The following is a 19,300-nucleotide window of genomic DNA, read 5'->3' as shown; positions in this document are numbered from 1 at the left end:
CAACAAGAAGACACTAGGCCGCCTCCTGCCTAGAGAAAAATAGGGCAAAACAATAAAAATAGCCCCAAAATGACCCCCCAGGAAGGAGAGGGGACACACAATGGGGGCTGGAGGACTTTAAGCAGCCATTTGTGGCTGGAAGCTGGAGGAACCAGAAGGTGTTTCATCAGATCTTGGCTCTGTGCTCCATATCTGGAAGCAGGGATGGTGTTTCTGCAGGTGGAAAGCCCCTCAGATGTCCTCACCACGCTGCGGTGGGCAGTCACAGCAGATCCCAGCAGAGGGACAAGCATCTATCAGGCTGTATTTAGCACAGCTGGGATCAATCTTGTCCTGCTCGAGGGACCTGGTGACAATCTGAGGCCCCCGACAGGTCTTTTTCAACAGGCTTTTAAAAGCAGCAGGATGCAGATGTTGACAAGAACAGCTATTTTTATCCCAGGTGAACTCTTCTGTAAACACTCCTCTCAAAGCCCTACACACCAGATGTTTCACCTCGGGACATAAACACTTCCAAATGCAACACAGAAGATTCAGGAGCCCGAGCAACCAAACCTGGGCCAAAAACACCCATCCTGTAAGATCTTCAAGACCTAGAGAAGATTCCAGGGTCAACTCTGGGTTTCCACCCCCTCACTTCTTCCAGTTGGCGTCCACCCAAGGTTGCTGGGTCCAGTTGTGCTTGACCTGCTGTACCTACAGCTCGGCCACCTCAAACTTAGAGGAGCTGAAGATCATTCCTCCCTGTCCCGGGGAAGGAAAGGGGACAGGGACCAGGCAAGAGTGGGGTGAAGTCCCCACAGATGTGAAATGAGGTGCCTCCACGCAGCCCTCTGCAGAACCAGCGAAAACTTCTTCCACCACGGGACTGTTTTATTACAAAAAAGATTTGTTAACAACAAACTTTGTTAATTATAAAACGTACAGAGGAGCGGTACACGCTGCACAGAGAAACTTCAGGGAGCAGAATTAAACCCCACGTCAACCTCACCTGGACACAGGTTCCTGAGCCACAAAGTCCCTTCCAGCAGAATTATCCTGCACTGGATCTGACCATGGATGTTCTCAAAGACTCAAAGCCAGAGTGAGAGACCTCCTTGTTGCCCACATGACAGTTAGAGCAGCTCTTCTGCAGAAAGGAACACTTTGAGAAAGGCATCTCTGAGCGTGGGTCCCTTGGGGAAGTGGGCAGAGCCTCTTGAAGGGCTGCTGGAGGCTTCTTGGGCATCTTCTTCCTCACCCAGCAAGTGAGAGGAGAGTTAGATTTAATTTACCTTCTCTGGCACCAGCCCTTTTGCTCCAAGTCCTGGCAGCCCAGGTTCAAGTTAACGTGGATGTTGTGTCCTGCTCCCATCAGCCCCACCCCGTGGTTCCAAAAAGCGATCTGTGAAGTGTTCCTCAAGGGAGGAAAACAGCCACAGTCCAAGAGAGAGGACAGCAGGGCTCCTTGGATCTTCTCCTCTCCTTCAGGCATGGTGGGATCCGTGGGCTTCTGGCAAAGTGTCAGCGAGCAACGTGGCCCAAGGAGGTGCCTCCACCTGAGAGCGATGGGATGAGGAGATCCACAGAGCCCACCAAGAGGCTGCCAGATGGACCTCCTCAGTCGGAGTCGCTTCCCTCCTGCTTTGCTGACCCCACAGCAGATGCCAGCTCCTCCTCCTGCCCTTTCAACCGCTCTCCTGCAAGCAAGAAACAGCCAATAAACTGGCCGTACTGGGGAACCCACATGGCAGAGGACCTGAAGTGCAACCCCAAGCCCACAAACCATCCTTCTCCACCGCGCAAACCAAGCGTGCGGCCTCGGGGAAGCTACTTGGGACCAACAGCTTTGGAGACCCTTTTAGGAAGGGGATGAAGCTCCACCAGTCCCTCCCTGGCCCAACAGCAAGGCACCGAGCTCCCAGTAAGGATCACATAATCCTTCTGGAACAACTGGTGAGCCTGTAACACCATCCCTGCAGCACCACAACGCACGGATCAACTCAGCGATGGCTCTCTGCGTCCTCTTCTCCAGCTTCTCCAGTTTCTTGGCCACATCTCGCTTCAGATCCCTGGGGAGGAGAGCAACAATGTCCAAATAAATCTTCGCCCCAGGCAAATGTGGACAGAGGGGCCACGTTACGCCTTTCCCAGTGGAAGAGAAGCTCCTTCTCTCCCCTACAAGCACCACGGAGCAGAGTCTGTGTCTCCCACCAAGGCAACCCATGGAAAAACCAACCCAACTCCCAGAACATCCCTTGTCACTGAGGCCACCGTGGTGACAAACACCCCCCAAAGGGATCAGTGGAGACTCAGTGTGAGCAGGAAGAGGGAGGGCAGCCCCATGCCTCGTGTCTCCCTCAACAGCAGGGCGGGGTTTCCCCATTTCTAGCACTTTTAACCCAATCTTGAGGTGTTGGTAGCCCACCCGCTGATGCCAATACCCCTTTTCCCAGGGTTCTGCAGGCACTCACCAGTCTGGTTTCCTGGGGGCCAGGTTTGCCAGATCCTAGGGGAGAAAGAAGAGACACCCAAGTGAGAACTTCAGGTGAAGTTCAAGCCTGGACACAGATAAGATGCGCCCACAGAGCGAGGTTCTGACTAATACGTACCACCTCGTCGATGATGGGCTCTGGCTTGGCAGCCTCCAGCTGGTCCTTCACCTTGTCTTCCACTAGATGGGGGAACAGGACCAGCATCAGCACAGGAAGCAGAAGGAAGACACCAAAGGGGAAACCAACCCACCAGAGGTCTGGGCTTGGCTCACAAAAGTTTTTATAAAAACCTCTTTGCTTTAAGAGTGGGGTAATGATGAGTACAGGTGGGTACACAGGTCCCTCCACCCTTTCGGAGACTCCTAAAGATGATGCAAACCCCACAACCACTAAACACCACAAACAGCAAGAATTCTGCTGGGTTCAAGTCCTCTTTTCACAAGACCCGCAGGGATCAGCTGCTCCTCAGGTGTTTAAACTGGAATTTGACTCAGGGTGACTCATTTACGAGGCCGAAGCTTGAGACACCTTGGAGGAGTCAAGCTCCAGCCCACACCTTACGTAAAGGTCTGGAGATACTGGGGATAATGGTGTGGAAACCAGCCCTCCATCCTTCACCTGGGGCATCTGTGCAAGGAGGGGGGTGAGGGCACCAGGGAGAACATGCCCAAAGGATGAATCCTGCTCCGGCGAACAGATATGCCCAAGGTACATTTAATATTAATCCATTTCCAAGTCCTAATTGCTCTGTTCTCCTCCATCCCCAGCCTCTGCACAGGATCCACAGCTGATGGGCACCACAGCTCCCAAGAAAGGCTGGCAGAGAGTGAGGCTTTTACTAGGAAAGGTCAAAATTGCCATCCCCAATTCCAAAACCGCGCTCTAGGGAAGAGTCAGGGAAAGTTTTCCACTTGTATAAAAGGATAAAGAAAGCGCGGCGTCAGCATTCCCACCTCCCACATCTCCCAAAGGCAGCCTTGTTATTTAGGGCATTTTTGAAGAGATTTATTCCAGGAGGACTCAGTATTTCAAGATCAAGGGGAACTTCTACCCTCTGCCTCCCTCTCAAGAGCTGCGCGGAGGGTTCAGTGCAAGGAAATCACAGACTGAACGCCCTTGGACTCACGACTAAGATTTGTTTAAAGGTAATTCAAACAAAAAAAAAAAAAACAAAACAAAAAAACAACCCAAAACCCAGCCTGAATCTCCTTGAGAATCCTCCAGCAAGAGCTCTGCTCCTCTGAGTGTCAGCCCTTGGGTTTGGGGCCGGGCTCGGGGTGCTGACACACACACACCCGCTTGTGCAACGCAGGGTGTGCAGGTCCCACAGGCGAGAGAGGATGATGATGCAACGGGGCCGAGGAGCATCACCCTCACCCAGCTCCCACCACGGCCGCTCAGCCACGCCAGCACCCTCCAGGGCTACAGACACTCATCTCCCAGGACCTACCACCCTCCCACCCCATCAAAACACATCCCACTTGTCCATGGGCAGGGACACCTCCCACTAAATCAGGAAGAAGCATGGGCAGGGACACCTCCCACTAAACCAGGAAGAAGACAGGCTGAGAGAGTTGGGGGGGTTCAGCCTGGAGAAGAGAAGGCTCCAGGGAGACCTTGGAGCCCCTTCCAGTCCCTCAAGGGGCTCCAGGAAAGCTGGGGAGGGACTCTGGATGAGGGAGGGGAGCCACAGGAGGAGGGGGAAGGGTTTGACCCTGCAAGAGGGGAGATGGAGCTGAGCTGTGGGGAAGAAGTTCTTTGGTGTGAGGGTGGTGAGAGCCTGGCCCAGGTTGGCCAGAGAAGCTGTGGCTGCCCCATCCCTGGAGGGGTTCAAGGGCAGGTTGGAGGGGGTTTGGAGCAACGTGGGCTGGTGGGAGGTGTCCCTGCCCAGGGCAGGGGGGTGGAACTTGATGATCTTTAAGGTCCTTTCCAACCCAAACCATTCTATGATGCAGAGTCCTGTACCAGTTTATTTGTCCTCACAACCACCAAGTCCTGCTTTGTTCCCTCCCTGCAGACACCAGCACCACCAAGGGCAAAGCTTCTGCTTTCAAGCTGCCTCATTTCATAGAATCAAAGAATGGTCTGGGCTGGAAGGGACCTTCAAGATCATCTAGTTCCAACCCACCACGCTCTGGCTTGCACCCACCTGAGGCTGGCTTGGCCTGGGGCACCTTCCTCTTCTTCAGCTCCTCATCTTCAGGCTCGTAGTTTCGCAGCTTGAGCTCCCTGGAGAGGAAGGAGAAGAGCACAGAGGGGTGAGACACATCCATGTCACACTGGACCGTGGGGTGTCACTAGGGAAGGGCACATCACTGGCTGCAGGCACTGGCCAAGGGCCACCAGTGACCCAGAGAAGCCAGAAAAGATAGGGTCAACCAGAAGCTCAGCAGGATAAAGGAACGGACCCCTTGCAAAGCTCTGAACTTCAGCCCAGCTCCCTTTTAGGTCTCAACCCAGTGAGAAACTCAGGACAGAAACACCAGAGAAGATCCACAATCAGGGAAAAAAATTATCTCAGGAGGATACGAGGGAAGGACAGGGAGGAATAAGAGTATTCAGGGTACAAGGTGGTTACCAAGTCACCAGAGGTGCTTCAAAGAGGGGTGCATGTGGTGCAAATTCAGGTTCCTGAGCAAATGGGTGGTGGTGATGGGGACAGTGACACCCAGAGGTTCATCCATCCCTTCACCAACCTCCAGGAGAGCTCAAGAGCCAGCAGAAGCCCTCTCCCCCATGCACACACCACCCCGATATTCAGACGCTAATTCCAGCCCTTTTCAAGGCTCTTTTTACACCTCTCCTGAACAATTTGGGCCCCAAATGGACCAACCCATTAGACAACCTCAGTTCTCTTGCTCCCCCAAACCAACTCCTCCCCGAGGTCAAACCCCACCAGCTTCAAGCAGAGGCATTTCCAAACCCAGAGCCCTGAAAATGGACCTCGTGGGACCCCATCCCATCTCCAGCCGCTTACACACGCGTACAACGCCGGATGGTTCACTGGTTGGATCAATATACCAGTACACAAGCCTGCGGGGCCAATTAAGCAGATTAAACTCATTTAACACCATCGATGGGTTTAATCAGTTGAAATAGGAAGCAAAGCACTTGCTGCCCGGTGATGGTCCCACCCCAGCAGCCAGCAAAGCCTTCAGCAGCGATGAGGGTGACTGTTCTGCTGCTGTGGAGGACGCAGAGAACCCACACACAAACACAAAAGAGGGCATTTTTATCAACAACAGCTGAATATTGTCATTTTTTCTGCCCAGAAGATACCTGGGACCACCTCCCTGCTGGACTTTCGCGATGGAGAAGCAAGTGAGCCCACCCCAAGGGCTTCCAGCCACAGCAAAGGGAGGCAAAAGAAGGGGTGAAGAAGCTACAGCCCAAGAGAGGTGAGAAGAGAAGGTCGGTGGTCAGATGGCCAAGTTCACCTGGAGTAAAACCCAAGCTTTTGGTTTCTGGGGAGCTTTTTGGAGGTTAGGAGGAAAGTCCTACCCTTCCCACACCATCCCAGCCCCTCTCCGGCCACTGAATATTCTTACAAGAGTCCGACCCACACCAGGGCTGGTGCCACGGAGCTGGTGGGAGCACGTGGTTGGAGCTCAGCAAGACCTAAGTGAGATAAATTTGAGCAGCAGAGTGGAAACCAAGGCCCAGGAAGCTTAGGAAATTCGTCAACATTTCTCCTGTCATCAAGCCCAGGTCCCCCGAGCAAGAAACAGGAACAACTTTCCCCAGAGCCAGGAGAAAAGATGTTTAAAAGGAACACAGGAGAGATTAGCCCAGAGCTGTGATACCTCCCCCAGGCCAAGAGCACCTTCACCCCACGAAAATAAGCTGCTCTGCACAGTTTTACGTCTATTTTTACACACAGATGCCCTGGGAGGAGGGATTTATTAAATTAACTTGCCCTGCTCCCCCTCCAGCCCCAGCCATAAAGGCAGTTCTTCTCAGGAAGGTTGATCTTGGAGGATCAAGTGATATTATTGTTGCAGGAGATGCCACCTCCAGGCACACAGAAATCACCGTTATTTCCCTGATTTTACGGACAATCTCCACTCAGCAGGGATTTTGTTCCTAAACTGGGAGGGTGAGGGAGGAAGAGGAGCAGGTAATTCATCCAGGAGGTAACAGGACGTCGGGTTGTGAGATCCAACATCTGGCTCAAGGCTCAGGGGAGAGGATTCATCTGACAAAGCAGCACAAACCCTGGGGAGTCCAAACTTTTGATGTCTCTCTCTAAATGTGAGCAACATTCAGAAGGAAAGGGAACCAAACACAGACTCCCCGGGGTCAGAGCACCTAAAACAAGAGAGCTACGAGTTAAGCAAGCTGGGGTTTTGGTTTTGTTTGTTTTTTTTTTCAGTCTGGCAAGATGTTATCATTACACCTTGACAAGCTGTATTTTAAAAATCCTCGTTTTGGGCCTGCGTTGGGAGCTGCAGCTGCTCAGCCTCAACCAAACCAGCAAAGAGGTTTGGTTGACCTGAGAGAGAGGTCCTCTCTCGCAGGAGAAGCTCCCACATCCCATATTTCAAGGGGCATCCACTCTGCAGGTCCAGGTCCTGCTACACGAAGGGTGTCCAGCCCTTCCTTACATCCTCCAGGGCTTTGCCACCACCTGGAGAAGGCACAAGGAAGGGGAATTGGGGTTTTAAACCTGCTCCCCGACGTTCTTCCAGCCCAGAAAGCCCCATCTGAGGCTGCAAACAAAAGCCCTGCGATCCAGTGCTGCTCCTGCTCGCTGCAGGTTTAGCCACAAAACTAAAAAAAAAAATAAAATAAAATAGAACCACAAGGCACAACTTGGCAGGTTCTGCCACAGAGGGGACGAGCGGCGGCAGAAGGGGAAGCGGGTGATGGTGATGGAGAAGAGGAGAAAGGGTACGAGGTTGAACCCAGAAGATCCCTGCCCCCACCCCCGGGTGCTTTCAGATCCTTATTAAACCCCTGCACCAACTGCAAGCGCCAGGAGAAAACACAAAATTGATGCCTTTAATTAAGCGTGCGAGGCGAGAGCAGCTCTCGCACCTGCCCTCCGGTAATTCACCGTTGCCCAGCGCTCCCCAAGGCCACCTCCTCGGGGGGCTCGGGGACTTCAGCAAGCACCAACCCCAGCATTGCCACGTTCTCCAGGAGCAGAAGACTCATCTCCCCTTTTCACAGAATCACCGAATCTTCTAGGTTGGAAGGGACCTTAAAGATCATCTTGTCCAACCGTCAACCTGACTGACAAAAATAGACACCCACACAACAAACAAGGAGCATCATCACTAAACCATCCCTCCCAGCACTACATCAACCCGGCTTTTGAACACCTCCAGGGATGGGGCCTCAACCACCTCCCTGGGCAGCCCATTCCAATGCCTGAGAACCCTTTCAGTGAAAAAATTTTTCCTAATATCCAGCCTGAACCTCCCCTGGGGCAACTTGAGGCCATTTCCTCTTGTCCTGTCGCCTGTGACTTGAGAAAAGAGACCGACCCCCATCTCTCTACACCTTCCTTTCAGGGAGTTGTAGAGAGCAATAAGGTCTCCCCTCAGCCTTCCCGTCCATGAATATGTCTGTAAAACCAGAGAGCAAAGCAGCAGAGTGGTGCTACCCCACGTAACTCGAAGGCAGGCAAGGGTTAAGAATATATATATTTAGAAGAAGTTGCTGGTTTTCCACCTCAGTGGGTTAAATAAAGTTCAGGTGCCAGCGGTTCCTCTAGTGCTGTGTTCCAGGAAGACAGCCTTTACAAGTGGGCCATTTCCTCTTGTCCTGTCGCCTGTGACTTGAGAAAAGAGACCGACCCCCATCTCTCTACACCCTCCTTTCAGGGAGTTGGAGAGAGCAATAAGGTCTCCCCTCAGCCTTCCCGTCCATGAATATGTCTGTAAAACCAGAGAGCAAAGCAGCAGAGTGGTGCTACCCCACGTAACTCGAAGGCAGGCAAGGGTTAAGAATATATATGTTTAGAAGAAGTTGCTGGTTTTCCACCTCGGTGGGTTAAATAAAGTTCAGGTGCCAGCGGTTCCTCTAGTGCTGCGTTCCAGGAAGACAACCTTTACAAGTGATGAATTATCCCAATTAGCCAGAAAACAAAACAAACCCCAAACCCAGAGCTAACAACAGGCTCTGCAAGATGGGGACATAGGAGCCAGGTGGAGCTCCTGGGGTTGGAGGACACATCAGCGGCTCTAACGTGAACGTTTAATGCTCCTCAGGGAGGATGGAGCATCCAAATGAGACCTGGCTTTGAACCATTTGGCTTTGGGGTGGGATCAAGCATCAGCATCTCCTTATACATGATGGATAGGCCCATCCCAGAAGATCTCCTGCACCTTGAGCACCTCGTGCTGTGTTTCCCAGCCCATTCCAGCCCAAAGGAGATGGAGTTGTCCATAGTCTCCCAGTAGGTGCAGATCTGGGCTGGAAGCTCCTAGGACCACACGAGGACTTGGGTAGCTGCAGCGATTACGGAGGGAAACGATGGACAAAGCTTCCCAGAATCTCCTAAAAACCCACCAGGGGGTGACGCGCTCCCTGTTTTGGGTGAGGAATGCCTCAAATCTGCTTTTTACCTCAGGCCCAGAGCTCCTCACCAAGGAAGGAGAAGAGATGTCAGCTTTGCTTTGAAGCAGGCGGGTTGGACACGGCCCGGCACGCAGGGTATGCGCAGAATGCGAGGAGTTATCTCAAGGGAAAACACAGGACACTCGAAGCCGTCCACGAGGTTGTTTTTTTGCACTTGACTCCTCCAGCCCCAAGGGCTTCATGGAGTAAACACCAGGTTTTTTTGATAAATGGATCGTTCTAAGCCTTCTGGTTGGCTCTAAGCACGTGACGAAGCCAGGCAAAGAAAGATGCCTCCTGTCTTGCATCATGAAAACAAAGTGGTTTCCAACACCCAGATCCCAAACAACTATTTCTGAAGGGCCATGGTGGAGCCTTTCCATTCTTTGGAAGCCATTTAGAGAAGTCCTGGGTGTTCTCAACCTTATTCTCAGCCCCTTCAGGCAATTTCTTTCCCAAAGCCCTGGAGAAATACCATCCGGTTTGAGAATTTACTGCCCTTTGACCTTCCCAAGCTGCTCCAGAGCCCCTGTTTTCAGAACCTTCCATTTTCGTGAGTCACTCCCATTTGCTTGAAACCAAACATCCTGGGCAACCATTTCCACGTTGCCCTTTAAAGAGGAACCAGCACAAGAATTTCATTTTCTTTCTCCACGTCTCCAAAACCCACTTAGTCCTGGGAAACCGCATTCAAACACCTAATGAAGTTACTGCTCCAGAAGATACAAGGGAGGTCTCAAATCCTTGAAGGAGCGGTGGTTTTGGTGGACCCTCTGCTTCACCACGTGCTCCATGAGGGCAAGAAGGTTTGAAGGAGCAGGGACAAGGCAACCAGAACAATGAGGAGAGCAAAGCAGGAGACTTCAGGAGTAATCCAGGAGGTTTGGGGTCCAAGTTGTAGAGAGCTGGGCTCTGGTCAAGCTACTGAAGAAGCTGAAAGGAGCAGGAACGCTGGGGCACTTGTGGGGCCATGTGGTGAAGGCGTCCCCTGGGGCAGCACTCAACGTGCTCTTCAATGGCTGTAAACACTTCTCCTCAAAGTGCCTCTTCCCTTTTCTGTTTCCAGTTGCAAACCACAGAGCAGAAGTCATTTTCGAACTGCTTCTACAGGTCCCTTCATTTTTTTGCCAAGGAAAATTCACTGTGTAACGAGTTTCACCAACTGACAAACTTCCCACCTTCTGCAGACCCCACGGAAATAAACAGATTAGGAGAATTTGGGCAGATATTTCAGGCTTGGATTCTTGTACCCTCTTTGCTTCTCTCGGTCACCCTCCCACCGACCTGCTGGACTTCTCTGCAAGGTCACCTAGGACATGCTGTGTGATCACCCATGGGTGCAGAAGGACCCTTACAGCACCGTCTCCCTCCAGACCTGCTGGAGCAGGGCCAGAGGAGGCCCCAGAGATGCTGGGAGGGCTGGAGAACCTCTGCTGGGAGGGGGTGCTGAGAGAGTTGGGGGGTTCAGCCTGGAGAAGGCTCTGGGGAGACCTCGGAGCCCCATCCAGTCCCTCAAGGGGCTCCAGGAAAGCTGGGGAGGGACTCTGGATGAGGGAGGGGAGCCCTAGGAGGAGGGGGAAGGGTTTGACCCTGAAAGAGGGGAGAATTAGATGAGGTCTCAGGAAGAACTTGTTTGGTGTGAGGGTGGTGAGAGCCTGGCCCAGGTTGGCCAGAGAAGCTGTGGCTGCCCCATCCCTGGAGGGGTTCAAGGCCAGGTTGGAGGGGGCTTGGAGCACCCTGGTCTGGTGGGAGGTGTCCCTGCCCAGGGCCGGGGGTTGGACTAGACGGCCTATGGAGGTCCCAAACCACTCCCTTCCCACCAAAACCATTCTAGGATTCCATGATTCTATGATATCTGGATGTACCACCTCCTGCTGCAGCTTTCCTGGAGGCTGGGCTGGCTCAAAAGCAAGGTCCATACATCTCCATCCTGCCCCATTGCACATGGTGACCTTTCAAGCAACCAAGATACACACTGAGATGATCTGCATCTGCTCCAAAACCAAGACATCCAAAGGTGTTCCACGCTAAAGCTGTCCCCACACCCCTCTTGTAGTAGCACAGAGACGTCTCCAAGGCAGAAGTCCAGAGATGTTTGATCAAGAGGGTGAAGTTGTTGCCGTCGTTTTCCTGGATTCCTCGCCCAAGGCGGAAAAAGAGCAAGGAACAAGCAGAAACAGAGACCCATCAGCACCCACCCTCCAAGGAGAAACCTCCCTTTCCTGGGAGAGGGCAGCTCCTGCTCCAAGAGCTGAGCGTGTGGGAGCACGTCCTCCTCTCCCCGAGCTGCTGCCGAAAGGCACTCGAGGAATGCCAAAAAAATCAAATGCCTCTCGTTACACCCCGAGCCCCCAGAACTTGTCGAGGAAGCCGGTTTCTCAGGACGTGATCCTCAGGTGCCCAGGGCCGGGGGAGAGACATCTCCCCAGGGGTTGCAGGAGGAGGGTTGCAAGAGAAGTTCTTCAAACGCAGGAAGGTGCCACAGGGCAGTCTGGTCTCCCACGCTGTTTTTCCAGGTACTTGAGTGCTTTCCAGGGGGGAGCATGGATGGGGAGAGACATCTCCCCAGGGGTTGCAGGAGGAGGGTTGCAAGAGAAGTTCTTCAAACGCAGGAAGGTGCCACAGGGCAGTCTGGTCTCCCACGCTGTTTTTCCAGGTACTTGAGTGCTTTCCAGGCAGACACGAGGAACTTCAACATCACTAATGACAACCAGGACAGGACCCACACTCAATCTGCAACTTCAGGACCCAGGCTGGGGATGGAGAACCAGGAGGTAGCTGATGTGCAAACCCCTGACCCTCCTACGCTCCTCCACACACTGGTGCAAGAACATGCTTTGACCATGCTCTTATGGGGTTTTTCCTCTGCACTGTACCAAAATCATAGAAAGGTTTGGGTTGGATGGGACATTAAAGATCATCCAGTTCCAACTCTCCTGCCATGGGCAGGGACATCTCCCACCAGACCAGGTTGCTCAAAGCCCCATCCAACCTGGCCTTGAACCCCTCCAGGGATGGGGCAGCCACAACTACATCTACAACTCTCTGGGCAAAACGGGTATAAGCATCTTGAGGAAGGAGCCTAGATCCTGCTGGCTCCTGCATCTCCTCACCCAGTACCAGCCAGGTGGATCTCCTCACTCCACTGTGTCAATCTCCTCACTCCACTGGTTACCAACCAGGTGGATCCAACCATCTAAACTCTTGTTCTCCCTTCTCCAGAGTCCAGCAAAAGCTACAACCTTGCTCCTGCCACCTCTTCCACCTCCCCAGTGGAGAGGACACGCTGTGGGACCCTGGAGATGTGGGGTGGTGACAGAGCCTGCCTCATTGCACAGTGTCCATCAGGACAAGCCATCAGCAGTAACAGCTTCAGCTGTCCACACAGACGTCCATCCAACACGTCACGTGTTCTCAGCTCAGCCAACACCACTCTCCCCTACTTGAGGATAATTTTTTTACTAATTTTATAATTTTTTTTTAAGTTCTTCAGTAAGGTCTCCCCACTCCAGGACGCAAGGAAGCACATCCCACAGCAGTTATCCTTGCTCCTGCCTGGGTTCTCCTGCCAAGCTACAGCCAACGCCGAGCAAGACTCACTGCTGGATTTTTTTTCTTTTGTGCAGAGATTAAAAAAAATAAATAAATAAATGTGGTTTTGACCTGCCCCGTGACATTCTTCCCACCGCGAGGGGAGTGATGGCCTTTCCCAACCCCTGCCTCCCCCAGCTCCTCCCAGAAATTCATCTCCGCGAGCGGCGAGGGCACGGAGCCGGGATTTTGAAGGATGACTAAGTGTAGAAACACCAGCAGCTGATTAACAGCAGCTCGCCGAAGCTTAATTTCTAGTTAAGTTGAAGAGTTGAGTATTTTTATTTTTTTTTTAACCTCTCCAAGCCCTACCTTGGCTTTTTATTTATACTTTTAACCACTCCTCAACGAGCTCCTCTGGTAGAACTGCAGCCCAGCTTCAGAGCTCGATGCCTCCCCGGTCCCCAGGGCAGGGTGGCAATGCCAGTCTCCACCCAACCGTGGCTTTCCAAAGCCCTGAGGATCCCCAAGCCCCAAACCCACTGTTTTTTCCCCCAAGGGAACGGGGCGGAAAGGCCAAAGTCCACCCACACCCTGTTCCTTGCAAAGGCGGATCGCAAACGCCGCAGCGGGAGGTGTTTCCTGGTCAGTGTGGCTAAGCATAACCAGTAAAAAAAAAATAAAAAAATAAAAAAAAATAACCCAAACTCCTTGCAATTACAGATATAAACTCCCCTGAGAGCTCAGATCAGAGATAGCTGGAGCTGAAATTGCTGCGAGTCTCTCAGGGTTTTCACAGAGGGCTTCGTCAGCACTTGCTCCTGCGGTGGCAGTTTGCAGCGTGAAAGATAAAAACAAGGAACAAAACCAAAAAAAAACCACCCAACAACAATAATAAAAGAGAAGGGGGGGGGAGGAGATTCGAGTCAATTAGAAAAATAACAGGAAGCTGCCAAAAAGCGTGTCGTCACATCGGCAGCGAGAAAACATTAGAAAAGGGGGGTTCTGTCCTTCCCCCGGGGTATAAAGGATGGTGTGGGGTGAAGGAACTGCAGGGATGGAGGAGGAACCAGGGTCCTGCCAGCTTTTCGGGGTGCTCAGCACCCCTAAAACCCTCCACACAGACCACAGGATTCTTTCTTGAACCACTAAATTTCCCCCTCCCCGCCTCGCGCCGTCGGTGGTTTTCAGCTTGAGAAAGCAACGCCGCTATTGAGGCGCTCATTTAGGTGCAGATTTTAGTTACCAGGACCCCTCGTTTCCCAAATTCGGGGTAAACACCAAGGGATTATTTCAATTTACCTTTTGCCACCAGCCAAGGGGGCATCAGCTCGCGGCAGTTCCCCTTTTTTCAAAGGGCTGAGCAAGTTCAGCTGCGCGATGGGGAAATTAAAATCTAAGAGAAAAATCAAGTTATCAGCTCGCCAGGCTCCTAGATCTTGTTAAAAACGCACGGCCGATTCCGGCAACAGGAAAAAAAAAAAAAAAAGAACATTCAATAAGTAAAGCAAAAGCTAAGAATTATCTCAAGTCGAATTTGGGATTCAAACATTTCCTGCAGAGCAGATCCTGCTCTAATTTGCCTTGCAAAATTACGTTTAGATCCCGATAAAACCTGCCGTACTTGGCGAGGAGGACAAAGAGCTACAGAATCCCCCAAGGGAAAAAAAAAAAAAAAAAAAAAAAACACCACAATCTGGAAAGCCAACTTTTCGCCCCAAAAGCTGCCTCCCCCCAAAAGGAATCGCTCCCAGGTATTTCAGGAGAAGGCTGATGGGAGGAGGTGGGAGTTCTTTGCTCTCTACGATAACCACGGTGAAGTTTGAAGGGCATCAAGCACGTGCAGAGGAAGGGTTTTTTTTTTTTGCTGAACCCACCACAAAACGAGAGCTCAGGAACAAGCGGTCGTGGAAAAAATGACTTTTCAAGATGACATCCGTGACGCCAAAGGCTTGGTATGAAACCACATCACCTCTGATAACACTCCAGGCTGCTCAGTTGGTGGTTAAAAAGGAGCAAACCTCGGGCTGAGAGTCAGAGTAGAAAAGATTCTTTTTTTTTTTTCTGAGATTTAGGTGCTGACCCATTCAGAATTCAGGTTTGGGAGCAGGAGCGCGTCGCCGCTAGCCCAACGCGTGGTCACGGTAGCCCAGGCCCAATGATCCTCGTCAGCGGGGCCACCGCGCGCCGCGTCACCTCACCAGGCGGCGTCTCGAGTGGCAGGGCTGGAAAGCAAGAGCTGTTTATTCATTATTCATCATCGTTTCCACCATCTCGAGCTCCCATTTCAGCTTCAACCCAGACCTCGTGCCTTTTCCGGCCACGAAACCCAACCACGGGGCACCTACAAAGAAAAGTTCCACCTCAGTGATGGTTCTCCAGAACCTCTCCCAGCCCCAAATCCAGGTGGGTTGGATGGGAGGGATAAATTTTCATCAAGAAAGGATGATTTTTTTTTTTCTTTTGGGAGTTATTCCTAAGAAGCCCACGAAGATGGAGAAGGACTCTTTGCCAGGAAGGGTAATGATAGGACAAGGGGAAACGGTTTTAAATTGGAAGAAAAAAGATTCAGATGAGATCTCAGGAAGAAATTTTTTACTATGAGGGTGGTGAGACACTGGAACAGGTTGCCCAGGGAAGTTGTGGCTGCCCCATCCCTGGAAGTGTTCAAGGCCAGGCTGGATGGGGCCTTGAGCAACCTGGGCTGGTGGGAGGTGTCCCTGCCCAGGGCAGGGGGGTTGGAACTCGATGACCTTTGAGGTCCCCTCCAACCCAAACCATTCTATGATTCAATTTTGCTCTGCTTTTCTCAGCAGAGCTCCTCATCTGGAAGGACCATCTCCACTGCACAACTCCCACAGAGGAGGTTTCTTGCCGGTAAAGAGATGAGAAAAAGGTCACATCCCGCATCTTCAAACCCAACTCTACCCCCTCTCTGTTGTCTCCAAAAGGGACCTGAGGGTGTTTTTACCGGCAGGAAACCAAGTGCAGAGTCAGCTGGTCCTGCCAGGAGCGACAGACACCCCGGCCTCGGGGCGGTTTTGTGCTCACATTTTCCGGCGACGAGAGAGAACAGCGGTGGGGCCGCAGTTAAACAGCCACACGTGCCCCACAGGCCCCCATTTATGGAAAAAAAAATAATATAAAACCACACCGAAAATGACACACAGGCAGGGGACAGAGATGTAGCAACGGCTGGAGAATTTAAGGGAGCCTAAAGGGAGGGAGGGGAAATGCTCCTGACACCCCTCGATGGCTGCAATTCAGCCCCCGGGCTTTTCCTCTTGATTCCCTCCTCTCAGATGATTTACACCAGGAGATCAAATTCACAATCAAATAAAAAATAAGTCGCACGTTAGAAGGCAAGGAAAAGAACCTCATTAGCAAACGGGAGAGCAGCTCCTGAACAATACACACAAGAGAGACGAGGGGGAATAAATAAATAATTACTTGTGCTTGACGGTCTCCTCTTCGTCGTCTTCTCTGAGCTGCTTGTTCTCAGGTTCTCCATCGTCCTTGTTCTGAAAGAAGAAGTTGAATTGTCAGGTTGTGGCCTCTCTGGAAATACCTGAGAGCAAAAAGCAGGCCAGAAACCCTCCCGAGGGGCAGTTTGAACTGGCTTTTATATCATGACACCCTGAAATTAAGCCTGGTTTCCTTTTTCTCCCCGTAGTGCCCTGCCAGCACGGTAAATAAACGTGAGAACAGCCTCAAATGGGTGAGTTGCAATTAATAACAGAGCTCAGAAACCTCATCTTGTGTTTGAGTTACGACCTGGATGGAGGAGGGAAAGGAGACAGGGGACCAGAAACGGAGCCTTCACCCCATCACAGACTTGGGAGTTAAATCCCCCTGCGACCAGCTTCAGAAGAAAAGCTGGATGTTACTGGGATGCTTGAAGGGAGCTACAGGAAAAAAATTTTTAAAAAAGTATAAAAAAGAGAGAATAGAAGTTTAGGAAGTGAACAAGCCTACGCTGGGCTGGCCCAGGAGGCAGCAGATCACCTGTAAAAATCCAGAGAGCTCACTCACGTCGGCAGGCTTCCCACAAGTCCCTTTCCTTTACTCCTAAATAATCATTTTGGAGGTTTTTAACAGGTTGGGAAACGAGCCGGCGGCAATCAAACAGCCACGGGCACAACAAAGGGTCCAGAAACACCACGCAAAGTAACGTAAATCAAATTTCCCCTTAACAGGGTGTTCCAGTCTCCCAAAGAGGCTCATTGTGCATCATCCAGACACTGGCACTAACAGCTTATTAATCGAGTTACCAATTATATTTATTAATATCCGGACAGGCACAGATACCCAACGTTACCAATAATGAGCCGGAAAGGGGTTTGGATGGGTTCTCACACTTATTAACTACTTTCTTTCAACTGCTCAACAAAGTATGTTCCGTGGCAAACCCTAATTTTGCAATATATTGTTATAGGAAAAGCAACAAATGAGCAACTTCCTTGGAAGCAGTTGCTTTTCTGGGTGAACTCCCCCTCACCCTCCAAAAGAACAGGAAAATGTGGCAAATTAAAGCCTTTATTTCCTTGAGCGCGGCCGGTTCCAGCAGGAGGCGTTTACCCCAAGCAAACAGGTAATAAATATGAAGTATTTTGTAATATTTGGCCACGGTTCACGTTGCCACCGAACAGCCAGGGGCTGTTTTGCCAACATCCATCTCCGCCTTTCAACAGGAACAGCTCCGAGACCGGAGAAATTATGTCCTTTCATCGCACGGCAAAGGTTACGGGTCCTTTTCACCCAGTTTTCAAAGAGCTGGAGCCCTTCGGGTCGGTCAGTTCAAAGGCTTTTCTTTTTTCAACTAATATGATATTTTTTTCACCAATGTGAATTTTTCAAATGCACATTTTTTATACGTTCACACGTCTCTTTGGAAAATTGCAAGCAAAAATTGGTTACGATGAGAAGATGACCAACATCACGCTATCCCTGACCCTCCAAAAGGACCAGAAAGGTTTTCCTCATGAACAGCTTGTTTATAATATCTTGACTATACGAACTTTAAAACTCCATCCTGGGTTAAAAATTAAGATTAGGTGCAAAAAAGGGAGGCGAAGCCAGGAAACCAGTTCAGTTCTGGTTCAGGTTCAGCTCCCGATCAAAGGGCAAGAAAAACGCCCTTTTTAGACAGAAAAAAATAAAAATAATTCCTAAAACCAATATTTAATTCCGTTTTAACTCCCTGTTTCGTGATTTTATTTTTAAGGCCATAGTAACCTTGTGATATTTGCACAGATATTTCTTGCTCGATAAAGAGCTTGGCTCCCCCGAGCACGTGCAGCCTGAGGTTAAATTTCTGGTGGGAGCTGAGCGCCAGGGAATATTTAGACACCTTTCAGTCCACGTTATTTAAAGTCCTGGGAAGTACCTTCCTGTGCTCTCAAGTCCTTTCTCATTCCTTTCCTCTCTTGCATACCTCCAGCGCACGCGCGTAGAGACCGCATTCCCCTCATTCTTGCTAGAATTTTATCCAGGAGGGGTTTTTAAGCAGAAATCCTAAAGAGGTATTTGGCAAGAATTATTCCCATCGAGCCAGGGCTGTTCTTCCCACCGCAGGCTCTTTGCAGCTCTGAAAATCTTTATTTTCCCCCCCTGTGCTGAAATAATTTCCCCTTAAAATCCTACCACTCTTCTAAGAGCTCGCCCCAAATCCCCAATTCCAATTTATTCCCCATAACCACCCCAATCTTTTCTAAAGTCCCGGTGATATTCCTAGAAAAATTGAGCAATTTCATGTCCCTGCAGAAAAAAAACAGGGAGTTTTTTCTCCACTGCAGCTCTCCTTTCTAGCACCTTTTCGGATGCCATGGAGAATGGATGACAGTCTCCCTGGGGGTGTCCCGAGCCAGAAAAAAAACAGATCATCCATCATCCACCGCTAATTAGGATCCACCAGATCAATTAGAGCGCAAGGAAAACACAACTGAGGTCTGAAAAAGGGGTGGCTGAAGTCAGGCTCCCTCCCGCCACCCCCCCAAGAAAGAGAAATTAATGCCGGTTCCTCTGTTTGCGAAACGGTCCCTAAATAAGATTTCGGTTTCACGGGGAGAGTGATGAAAAAGAAAACAACCCCACAGCCACAGGCCACACGTGGTGAAACCTCCAGCAGCGTCGGGGACACAGAAAAGAAACTCTGCAAAGAAACAGCTCGTTGCCCCCCTCAAAAAATGGATTTTCTAAAGCAATCTTTAAGGGATGCAGGAGAGAAAAGTTGTTTCTCCTCTTTAGATCGCCTGGCTTTTTGCAATTTGAATTTCCAGCCAGGCTGCTGGAAAAAGCCCTCATCACGAGGGTTTCCTGTGCTTGAGTTCCTGCCAGCTGAAAAAAAAAAAAAATTTTAAAAAAAAAGGCAAAATTATAAGACGACAGCGGCTCGCTCGAGATGCCGTGCAGGGGGAGCAGTCTGAAATCTAAATATACATGTAAAATTGCAGCTGATTAAAATCGCTTCTCGACGGTTTTATGCCAGAGCAGGCAGCAAACGGGGCGCACCCCAGACTTTGGAGAACCCTCCTCTGCTTTTCACTCTTCCTCACCCAAAACGTTGGGGTTTCCCCGCCACGTGAGGAAACCAAAATTTAAGTTACTCTGGCAGAAAGAGATAATTAAAGTGCACAGGCTGCATCCATCGGCGCCATCGATGAACCCGGCTAAAATATGAAGCCTCCTGGGTAACATCACCTTGCCCGAGTGTAGCTCAGAGGGTGGTACCT

The 19,300-nt window shown here is 50.9% G+C and overlaps 1 protein-coding gene across 1 annotated transcript in view; it reads right to left on the bottom strand.

The window, feature by feature from the left end:
• Positions 1 to 855: 855 nt before the first annotated feature.
• Positions 856 to 19,300, bottom strand: part of CCDC12 (coiled-coil domain containing 12) — a 33,484-nt gene continuing 15,039 nt past the window's right edge. Inside the window, exons 2-7 of the mRNA XM_014944885.1 lie at positions 16,020 to 16,090; positions 4,624 to 4,703; positions 2,592 to 2,653; positions 2,454 to 2,488; positions 1,975 to 2,051; positions 856 to 1,679 (exon numbers count right to left, since the gene is read on the bottom strand). Of these exons, the coding sequence (XP_014800371.1) occupies positions 1,600 to 1,679; positions 1,975 to 2,051; positions 2,454 to 2,488; positions 2,592 to 2,653; positions 4,624 to 4,703; positions 16,020 to 16,090 (405 nt within the window). The 3' untranslated portion in view covers positions 856 to 1,599. The remainder of the gene's footprint in view (positions 1,680 to 1,974; positions 2,052 to 2,453; positions 2,489 to 2,591; positions 2,654 to 4,623; positions 4,704 to 16,019; positions 16,091 to 19,300) is intronic.

This window comes from Calidris pugnax, unplaced genomic scaffold, assembly GCF_001431845.1.
Source record: "Calidris pugnax isolate Ruff unplaced genomic scaffold, ASM143184v1 scaffold54, whole genome shotgun sequence".
NCBI classification, from domain to species: Eukaryota; Metazoa; Chordata; class Aves; order Charadriiformes; family Scolopacidae; genus Calidris; species Calidris pugnax.
The sequence above is the reverse complement of the archived record's forward strand: the minus strand, read 5'-3'. Positions and strand labels throughout refer to the sequence as shown.